Source organism: Lathyrus oleraceus, chromosome 3, assembly GCF_024323335.1.
Source record: "Lathyrus oleraceus cultivar Zhongwan6 chromosome 3, CAAS_Psat_ZW6_1.0, whole genome shotgun sequence".
NCBI lineage: Eukaryota > Viridiplantae > Streptophyta > Magnoliopsida > Fabales > Fabaceae > Lathyrus > Lathyrus oleraceus.
Window position 1 is genome coordinate 266,699,958 of NC_066581.1, and position 11,510 is coordinate 266,711,467.

Here is an 11,510-nt window from a genome sequence, read left to right on the forward strand (position 1 = left end):
TAACTAAAAAACGTTACTAGTCTCTTAACTTCACTACTTTTATCCTATTTGATCATTTCTATCAATTTATGAAGAAAAAAAACGTTAAGTTCGGGTGACGTGGTGTGACAACAAAGTCATTGATACAAATCTGAGTCAAAATATGTAGTTAAAAATTGAAATACTGTTTAAACTATGAGGTTTCCTCGAAGACAAAACCCCCATAATTTAAAATGTAAATCAGTTTTTAACCATATATACTGACTAAGATTTATAAAACTGATCTTGTTGTCACGCCACATCAAAAGAATTTAAAGTTTTTTTTTGTCAATAATTAATATAAGAGATCAAATAAGACAATATAAATGAAATTAAATAACTAACTTTTATAATATTTTTTTGTTAAGAAACTAATACAAATACAGAATAATTAAATTAAAAAATTTAATAATTAACTGTATCTTAAAAAAATGTGTGGGATATCTAGGGGTGTTCGCGGTGCGGTTTGGGCGGTTTTGGCGATAAAAATCATCCGAACCGCAAGAGAAAAAAGCATGCGGTTTGGTTTGGTTCGGTTGGCTTTTAAAAATAAAACCAAACCAAACCAAACCAAACCAATGCGGTTTGGGTTGGTTCGGTTGGTTCGGTTTTTTATAATATTTTTATTGTGCCATACATACACCTATAGAGAACAACATAACTTTGTATTTAGTCATTCATACATGACTAAATAACATCAAAACTCATCATATTTAGACAAAAATGTTTCATTCAATATACAAAAAAAATAGATTAGACAAAAGTGGAATAAAAAACATATGTAAATAGTAACATAAAATAATATCGAAGACATTATAATAAAACATAAAAAACATATGAGATGAGAGATTAGAGAAAATGAAAAAAAGAACACAAGAGATGCGAGATTGAGAAGAAAGGTGCGATACAAATATGATTAAAAGAGAAAATAGTAACATAAAAGATGAAAAAGAAAGAACATAAGAGATGACTTATTAGAGTAGAATAGGCGAAACCTACATGAAAAAGAAGACGAGAAAAATGTGTGATACTACTATGAGAGATTTAAGAAGGTTGAAATTGAAACCCTAAGCGTGAGTAAGAGAAAATCATCTGTAATTTTAAGGTTAAGGAATACTAGGTTTGATGTGGGATAAGTAAAATTTGGATTGTAACATAATGCGGTTTGGTTTGGTTTAGTTCGGTTTGAAAAATACAAACCGCAAACCAAACCAAACCGTGCGGTTTTATTAAAAAATGACCCAAACGAATCCGAACCAAATGCGGTTTTTTGCGGTTTCGATTTGGTTTGGTTTGATTTGCGGTTTTCTATTGGGTTGGTTTGGTTTTGAACACCCCTAGGGATATCGGACATGATTAGATTGAAAAATTAAATTTTCATATTTATTAAATCGAAAAATATAATGATTGATTTGTTTAATTTGACTTTACTATTACGCGTTGGAGACGAAGCCTTACCCAAGCTATCCAATAGTACAAGTATTTTCACTCTATTTCTATTTGTACTATACTATTTCTCTTATTTCTCTTTCCTTTTAAGCAAAAACTTATCTTTCTTTGCTATTTTCTCTCACCTTTTCCACCAACTCAAAAAAAAAAAAAAAACCGCTCCTCTTTATTTTAAAAAAATAAATTCATTTTCGATTTCTTCTTCAAACGTTGAGTTCTTTCCATCTCTGCAGTTCAATCACAGTAAACAATGCCAAACTGGGAGCTTAAGAACTGTTGTGATCACGACCAGAAGCTCTTCATTGCTTTCGTTGGTGTTTACACCGTCGTCATCCTCCTGGTACCACTTCTCTCTCTAAACCCATTTTTCTTTCTCGCTTCCACAATGAAAAAAAAACTATCACTTTAGGTATTTGAATTATCGTTAATTACTGAGGATTTAGTTTAAATTATAATTAATTGTCATATCTTATTGATAATTGATTTTGTGTTGTTATAATGCAACTCTATGGTTTACTTTATATGATTTCATTTATTCACAAGTGATGTTGCTGTATAGAATTTTTCTGGCTTCTTGTGATTGTTTATTTGCCCTTGAAATCAAAGTTATGAATTTTTTTATCTCGGAAGGTTTTCATGAGAGAATCGCGCGGTTGAGTAGCTAAGATGTTTATAAATTGTTTGCATTTTTGTATGATTTTTTTTTCTTGGGTTAGTTGTGACTAGATCAAAGTTTGGTAGATAGATCTATCGGATGGCCTAATTTGAATGAGTACTAAGTGCTACCTGGTTGTTTGAACTCAACAACTGGGTTGACTTGATATTTGACAATTGACTTTTTCAAAAGAAGCTCCTTAGTTTGTAAAATTCTATTTGAACTGTTATTGGTTAAGACAGTGAGGTTTCAGATATTTTCTAGATTTAATAACCATTGATATTTATGTTATGTAGTTTTTTGTTTTTTTTGTTTTTGGGTACAATGTGATGTATCTCAGTGGCTATTACAACTGATCTTGTTATGCTAATACTTTGTTGTGGTGATTATAGCTATGGAGGACTTTTCTGCTTACACCTTTTAAGCTCATCACTGTGTTTCTGCACGAAGCGAGTCATGCCATTGCCTGTTTGCTCACTTGTGGCAAGGTAAGACTGTATATGTAGGAGGTTACTGCTATTTGCTGAAACAAGTAGACAACTCTTGATGATTGTTTTTATCTACTGCATGTTACAACTTACAAGTTTTAGCTTGTATTCTGTATTCTGAAGAACATGAAAATATAGATATATGTAATGGCTTTCGATATCATACTATAAGAGCTCAGTATTTCTGGGACCTAAATGGCTGTTATTGTTGTTATATATAAGCAACATTTCTGATGCTCTTTTGAAGCTATTGGAAATTTATATTTGTTAATCAGGGATAGGAGATCACATTTCTGATTTTCTTAAGGTTGCTGAACAAATAAAGGGGGAAAACAAAAACAAAACCCATTTGTATTTCATGATAGTGCTGCTAGTTCTTTAAGATTGTCTTGCCTTCCTACTCTTAAGAACTCTGGCCAGGAAGTTTTTAAAAAAAAATCTGTTATTTTAAATTAATTTATGGATATTACAGCAATATCAATCTCACTAATCCGGTTTTAAGGAAAAGTTGTCATTTTAATTGTGGTAAATTAATATGATGAATCCTCAATTCCTAATGCATCAGTGCTGTATGTTTCAACAAAGAGTTTGTGTAGCATATTTTTACCAATACATTCAACTTTGGATTAGCATCATGTGGGTTTCTGCTGACCCGGTCACAATGGTCTTATTACATCAAAACTGAAAAGTTTCATAAGTTGACTCTGCTGTAAGTTATTTTGTTGTTATGAATTCTTCTGCATTCTGAATCATTGTTAGTCTGATGCCAATAGGTGGAGGGTATCCAGGTTCATGGAAACGAGGGCGGGGTAACACAGACGCGTGGTGGAATATACTGGGTGATTTTGCCTGCTGGATGTAATGCACTTTTCTCCCATAATTTTCTTTCAGTTTATATTTCTGTGTGTTTACGTTTTAGTTGTTTATGCACCATGCGAGAGTGCAGACTTTGTTTGGGAAGGTCAAACCGTTCTTTATAGCGTATAAGCTCGTATTGTCAAAATATAATTGATAACAGTTCTTCTCTCACAAACTTATATTATTTTTTCAATAACTTATAGCATTTTTTCAAATGTTATTTCGTGTAGCATTTGAGTTAATAGTGCACCATTTTTCCTCCTATTTTTACCGTCCTTATCTTAATCGAAAAAAATTAAATATTGCTTAAAAATATATTTTTATGTGATTTTACATTTAACTGTTAGTTCAACTGCTAATTTTATCAAACGCTTCAAATTCAATCCGTTAGCTTATCCTCTATCAACTTAGTTATCCACTATAGGTTCATCTGCTATTAGTTAGCTATGGTTTTGACGAGAAATTCTAAGTGCCAGAGACTAATGAGGTTGATAAATATGTCAATGTTACAAACCTTGAATAGAAGCACACACACCTACACCATAAAAGCATATATTTGAATTTGATAAGAGCACTTTTTAATTGGATCTACCATTTTTATGATTTGTTTTCCTCTAGATCTTGGTTCATCATTTTGGGGAATGGCTTTGATTCTTGCTTCCACAAATATTCTCACTGCAAGGATTGCTGCTGGTTGCTTCCTTGCTGCTCTGGTTATTGTGCTCTTTGTTGCTAAAAATGTAAGATGCTTATACATGCAGAAATAAAATTGTTTTATCATATCTTTTGAATATATTTATTCCTGACTTTTATCCTTTTTTCCCTGTCTTACTAACATACTTTTGTCCAAAAAGTGGACACTCCGAGGACTCTGTATTGGTGAGTGATTTATCTTCTCTAATATCAAAAAGAAAAGAATATACCATCAAGGTTTTTGACATTATGCTTCTTAATCAATGAATATCAGGATTTATTATTTTTATTGCTGTGATTTGGCTTCTGCAAGAGAAAACCAAAGTCCATATCCTTCGCTATGTCATTCTCTTCATTGGTATGTTCCTGAACTCTTAACTTTCTCCTACAAATAGTTTGAACTTGTTTCTAGTGGGTATTTTGTGTTATTTGTTTGAAATGTATGGACAACTAATTAAGATTCTGTTTTCAGGTGTGATGAACAGTTTGTTTTCAGTTTATGGTATACTCTCAACCATCTTTTATAAGTTTTATTTTCAATTTGGATCACAAATATATTGATGTCGCTAATATCATATGATTGAAATTTGTATGTTGTAGATATTTATGATGATTTAATATCTAGAAGAGTCAACTCTAGTGATGCTGAGAAGTTTGCAGAAGTTTGTCCATGCCCTTGTAATGGTTTTGGGTGGGGAGTTATTTGGTGAGTTTTGCCTTATGTAAACATACTTCAATACAAAAAAAATTCCTTTTGGGAGAAAATTTACTGGTTTTATATGGTTTAAATTGGAATATTGTTAACACACATTATTGTATAATAAATAAAACCCATTATTTATGATGCGTGTTTTGATTTTGCCACCCTGTTGTTTACTGAAAAATAAGAAGTTTCTTGAAGCTTTCGTAACAGTATAACAGTAGGAGGCATAGTAAAATAGTTAGCATGCACTATTTTTTGTTTTTAACTATTCATCATTGACATTCCTTTCTATAATGTATTCCACTTTTAGGGGGATGATATCGTTTGTATTTCTTTGCGCATCTTTGTACCTTGGACTGGTCATACTATCATGAGGTAAATCTATAATTTCTGTTTACATGAATTCTATACAAATGTTTCCATAACCACCTCGGTTAAAAATGCCTTGATTGATCGCAGATAACCATTCAGCGTAAAGAATGTAAAGACATTGACAACTGTTGCATGAAAAGTGAGTGCTTCCTATTTTTCCTATCTAAATCTAAATATACTTAACATTATGTGCACTGGAAAATTTCTATACTAAATCACAGCTCATATATCTCATCATATCTATGCACCAATAAACATACATTCTTAATGTCTCCTGTTCTTTACATTTACAGATTGGGAAATTAGTAATCAAGCGGTTCGGTGCTAGCAAGACCTTGACTCTTTCTATTTTTATGCTTTGTATATTGATTTTTGTTCTAGACATGCATTTTTTTAGTGCTGGGAGTTTGCTCTCCATTTTACTCCCATGACATCATTCTTTGCGGCCTATATTTGGGTTGCTTGGTATATGATTGCTTTTGTATATGAAACTGGACCGTGAATCGAATTATTGACACTAATTTATACTCGGTGAAATACAGCTGAGTACTTTAAGACTTTGTATCAGAGTTAGGAAGAAAAGGAAGGAGAATCCATCACTTTGTTTGAGAGAGTGATGGCTCACCGGAACATTGGTTAAGTTGCAGACAGGACAAGCAACAAAGTATTGATTAGCCGGAGACCTTAGGATGACAGTTGGTCTTAGGGACCACAACCAAAACACTGATAGATAAAATCTAATTATTATAAAAATTGATAGGGTTGTTGCTCCACATAGGTTTTTCTATGAATACATGAATTTTCATAGAATGGTTTTGGATATTGAATCATATTTACATAGAAGAAGCTATCAAGTTCCTACAAAACCTTCCAGCATTCAAGTAATTAATATATGATTGAATACTGGAAGCCTTTGAGGGAACATGAAGAGTTCCTCAAACAATCTTAGTTTATGTATAAAGAAATATATGGTTGGGTGGACTTATATTTATAGACATGCATGGTTGTCCCTTGCTATGAGATAGAGGTGAAAAGAATTTTGGGTCATATCAACATTATTCTGTTCTCTGTGTCTGGATTTACTTTTATTTTCCTTCCTTTACTGTGATACGTTTGTGTCACTGTATACATAGAAACAATTTAATTATATATAGAGATGAAGGAATAAATACAAAGGGAAAAATCTTTTTTGGATACTATTGCTTGATTAGGATTGAATTTGAATTACAGTAGTTTTGCTTATAGCTTAACTCTGTTACTTTAGGGGCATAGTTAAGAATATATGCAATATAAAGCATCCTTAATTAACATCCCCCAATGGCGGATCTAAAAGGGTGCTAAGCTTTATTGTAATCTTTGGAGCTTATGAAGTTTCATGGTTGGAAATCATGTGTGAGGGACAAATGTGTTAATCAGTGATGTGTGTGTAGCAATTAGATATGTTAAAACCAATCAAAATTTAAGTTATAAACTGTTCTAAAAAATTGACCATAGTACAATATTAAACATTCTTGAACGAATTTTTGTAAATATTGCATGGATCAGATTTTAAGCATACTATTGTTTTATATATTACACTGCATTCATACATTTTATAATTAATCAGTGATGAATACAGTGTAATATATGAAACAATGGTAAAATAAGTGAATGAATCCCCTAATCTTGGGGGCTGGAGTATAAATAGTTGGCTTATTGGGCTGAATAATAAGGAAGAGACAATTTCTCCTACTTTTTCAACAAGTATGTGAGAGTAGAGAGAAAACCGATTCTTTCTCCTAACTTGGGGGGAGTGTTTCCTTCCTTTTTGTAATGGTCCAATTGATTCTCTCTCCATCACCTCATTTGCCACATGCAAGTGTGATGGATTAGGTGATAAACATGGGTACGGATTGGGTGACCTAGATCATTGCCAGGAGATGAGATCTGAGGTGATGCCTGCCGATACTTTCCAGACCTATGGGCTGCTTTTTTCCAAGCCAAATAAATTTATTTTAGTTCACAGTCCATTAAGCATGAAACTTGGAAAGAGTGAAATGATGAATTCAGATGCACAAAGGTTTTTGTGAAGCTTATGGTTGTAGCGGGGTATTCGTTACTGTCGCATTCGCGAAAAACAACCGGCGGGAAAAGACACAGAGCCGCCACCGTGCGTTATTTATCCCAAAAGAGGGAAAGGAAACACTCGAAGTAAACCTAGAAATGGGAAAGGAATGGTCTTACGACCAGAGATTGCTAGGATCGGGAGTCGGTTATACGAAGATAAGGTATTAGCACCCCTATGCATCCATCGTACTCGACGGGATCCACGCTCGAAAGAATAGAATAAGGTTGCTAAATAACTGCTCAAAAACTGCACAAAACTGGAATGAAACAACACAGGTAAAAGACAGAAGAAGATGAACTCAGACATCCTGGGCCTACGTAGTTTGTCAGACACAAACATCAGAGTTGACGTAGTTCGGGGATATGGGAAACATGCTCGCTAGGACATCGTATCCTATGCATACGTATCTTCTCTAACCAGAGAAAGAATCAGAGCACCCGTAGCTCGGCTAACGCATGCCAAACAAAACGCTAAATAGAGACGCTGAGACGTCAAAGCAAACACACAACAGGAAATGGAATGCCAATCAATGGACTTACATCCAACTCCACACAAAACAAACCAACGGGAAACCGAATGCCAATCGCTGGACTTATATCGAACTCCGGACAAACAACAAACAAACGGGAAACCGAATGCCAATCGCTGGACTTACATCAGACTCCGAACCAACAAACACAAACAGGAAACCGAATGCCAATCGCTGGACTTACATCAGACTCCAAACACAAACACAAGAGGGTGGAAAAAAAGGGTGCCCGGAGACCAACAAACACAAACAGGAAACCGAATGCCAATCGCTGGACTTACATCAGACTCCAAACACACACACAAGAGGGTGGAAAAAAAGGGTGCCCGGAGAGATCAGCTCAATCTCCTGCCTACGTACCTCATCTGGTATGAGGATCAGGGCGACGTAGTTCTCCTTAACAGGGAAAAACTTTCCTAACCAGAGACTAGGGAGATAACAAACTAATAGGGAGACTACGACTCGAGCCTAAAAGTTGTCATGCATACGATCCCTAAGTTAAGGTCTCTAATCAGAACCTAACTCGCACAGGAAGCAAGTCAATCACACAGCAAGTAGGCAACACAGGTGAACAAGTATCACACTCTATATGCAAACAAGTGGCTCATACAAGGCTGGGCTTTAGCCAAAGGGTCATATCAACCTCGACAAACAAGCTAATACTGGAAGGGTGTGAAGGGCTCTTAACCACTGACATTGACCATTAGGGTGAGCAGATGAAAAGGTAATGAGGATAAGACCTCATAGCTCTTAATCCGGGTCTGGGTGAGCTTGAATCAATGAAAACGTGGGGATCTAGAATGTGGGACCCTACTCCACTTGACTGAATCTATATACAAGATCTTGGGTGTTTATTCAAAATGCATCAGCACGTAGTGCGAGCAAGATGAAAGACTCAACTGAATAACAGGGGATTGATCGCTAATCCCTTCTATCTGTCAATTGCCTCTTCACTTAGGAGGTCTTGAAGTACATGGCACAAATATAAACAATCACAGTCATTGCCTCTTAAGGAGGACTTCAGCCAAATGCCTGCCAAACAGAAACGACAGGGCTTCCAGACTACATGGAGTTAGAGGATGATTACCTAGGTGGTATGCCAATCACAAGCAAAGCAACTCAAGCAATGAGTTAAAGCTACTAAAGTACCTGTAAGAAAATCAAACAAGTCAATATTCACATTCAGACAACCAACCAACAGTCAACAATGAGACAACCAATATACACAATGCAAGTCAACGACTCAAGTGAGTTCATCACCAAGGAACCTACAACACAAGAAAGGTTAGTGGACAAAGTAAATTGCATCTCAAACAAGGAGATCACATCATCCATTAGCACTAATTGCTTGAACCTGAAATGCAAAGCTCAAAAGGTGAGTACAAACCACTAGTGCAAAGACTAGGGTCAAAGGTAAGGCAAAAAGTCAAAACAGCAACCAATATCCAACATGAAGCATATTTATTCAATCAAGAACATGTCCTAAAAAGGACCAAACTCAAATCAAATGGCAAAGTCATCTCATGAGCAAGATATGGCAAGGCAATTACAAAACACACAATTGGACCTCAAGAATCAAAATTCCATATTAAAATAGAAATGAATCAAATAACCATGAAAATTTTTATGTGCACACAACATGTCAAATACAAGCATCATGCAAAAAATTGGAATCAACAGAGCTCAATTGACCTAGAAATGAAAATGAACAAGTATGACATCAAATTGTGTGACACACATTGTCACACCAAATATCCGTGTATCCAAAACAGAAATGAAAAATGATAAAAAAAATACACAACTAAGCCTCAAAAATCATGCACCATGTTGGGAATCAGCATACCAAATTTCAAATCAATTGGCCAATGTATGAGCATTTCACAATAGAATGAATGAAGCATGTCACATTTGCATACATGTCCAAAGAAGCCAACACAATTAAAATTCCAAAAATGATAAAATCATGAAATCAGCATCACAAAATAATAGACATCCATATGAACATGTAGGAAAAAATTGGGAATGATTTGGATTAAATTTCAATTTATTATGATTTTTTGAAGTTGGATGCAATAAAATGGAATTAAATGTGAAGCATGGAAATAATGTGGAAATGAATGGAAATTGGAAATGCATCCGGCCAGACTCGAACAGAGGCACATCAAAACGACTGCGTTTGGACTAAGGAAAATCAAGAGGAAAATGAGATGCGCTCGCTGGGAATCGAAGCGAGGTGCGTATCAAAACGCTGCACTTCACTAATTGAAGTGGCAGCCTAGTCAGCAGTCAAATGCCATGCGTGTAATGGTCAAGGAACATAGGCCAACAGAATGGCCAACAGGCGCTTGCGTGGATGCACACGCGGACAAAACCCTAGTCAGCTCACATCAGTTGCAGACGGCGGCGCTAGCGGTGGTTTCCACCGTCTTCTTCATGAAGACGGTGGTGCTACAGTGTACATACATGAATTTTTTTCCAGATTTTCATGAAAATTATATGGATCGAAAGCTACTTTCATAAGGAACATGAATATCATATCAAAAACCGCTAAACCTTCATGAATCAACCAAATCGAACAGAAACGTTTTGTACATTCAAACTTTAATTCAAGATATCTCAACCAATATTCATCCATTTTTCATGAAATTTATATCAGAATTTTCAGCATGAAAAGCACTACCTAAACATGGCAATGGTTTGAAGAATTAAGAGATGCGAATTTCTGACCTCTTGAAGAATAGTGTATGGATTCTATGGATTCAAGGCTTCTCCAGCTCCAGTTCTCCTTCCTCAACCTTGCTATGAAGTCCAGAACACGAATTGATGCTTGAATTGGTCTGGATCTAGCTGAAACTCAAACTCCATGTTCATGTTCATGTATGGATTTGCTTGATTCTTCACCAATTTCTTCAAATCAATGCTTGAATCCTACCAAAAAATGATCAAGGAACAAGAATATGCAATAAAATTCAAGTGTTATGTGAAGAATTTTTGAATTTTGATTGAGAGAAAAATTGGATCTAGATCTAGAATGTGTTAGAATGAAAATTCTGTTATGATTAAGGCTTTATATGACATGTTAATCACTCTGAAAAATTAATTAGGCAATGGCTAATGAAAGTTTAGTGAGATATGAGGTGTTATGCACAATTGGAAAATTCACCCTACGCATGGCAAATATGAACGTGAACAGTAGCATGCATGGTGTATTTTCACTTAAAATGAGCTTATGAACATGATGGAATGGTTAAAAAACTTGTAGCATGCACCAAATTCAAATTCTTCATTTTCCCTCCAAAAATCACATGTATGCACCAATGATCATATGAGATTTTTCCATGCAATGATAGATTTGGAAATTATAGGTCAAAAGAAGCAATTTGCAAAAAGAGTGGCCTAAATTGGAGTTTTAGAACAAAAGTTATGGCTCTTGGAAGTTCCATGCACACTTGGTGATCATTAGATCCTAACTCCTTAACCATTCATCAGATGCTCATGATCTTGGACTTTTTGGAAATGGGAGAAAAAGATCTTCAACTTTCATGTTGGACAAAATTTCATTTGAAGCTTCTTTGATGTTGGAAAGTCAAGTTGAAGGTGGTCCAAAAACTTGCCATTTTTGGAAACTTGAAATTACA

General features: G+C 35.0%; 1 protein-coding gene across 1 annotated transcript; it reads left to right on the forward strand.

Annotated features, from left to right (window-relative positions):
* The first annotated feature begins 1,527 nt into the window (after positions 1 to 1,527).
* Positions 1,528 to 5,796, forward strand: LOC127126859 (uncharacterized). Its single transcript, XM_051055863.1, has 11 exons — positions 1,528 to 1,807; positions 2,515 to 2,610; positions 3,384 to 3,468; positions 4,087 to 4,208; positions 4,323 to 4,347; positions 4,436 to 4,519; positions 4,634 to 4,663; positions 4,762 to 4,867; positions 5,175 to 5,239; positions 5,324 to 5,375; positions 5,530 to 5,796. Exons 1-9 carry the CDS (start codon positions 1,718 to 1,720, stop codon positions 5,236 to 5,238), a joined length of 702 nt encoding a protein of 233 aa, XP_050911820.1. The 5' UTR covers positions 1,528 to 1,717; the 3' UTR covers position 5,239; positions 5,324 to 5,375; positions 5,530 to 5,796.
* The last annotated feature ends 5,714 nt before the right edge of the window (positions 5,797 to 11,510 follow it).

Coding starts and splice junctions, on each gene's coding strand:
- LOC127126859 (XM_051055863.1), top strand. CDS start 1,718: ATGCCAAACTGGGAGCTTAAGAACTGTTGTGATCACGACCAGAAGCTC. Junction 3,469..4,086: donor GGTGATTTTGCCTGCTGGAT/GTAATGCACTTT, acceptor GTTTTCCTCTAG/ATCTTGGTTCATCATTTTGG. Junction 4,664..4,761: donor CAGTTTGTTTTCAGTTTATG/GTATACTCTCAA, acceptor TGTATGTTGTAG/ATATTTATGATGATTTAATA.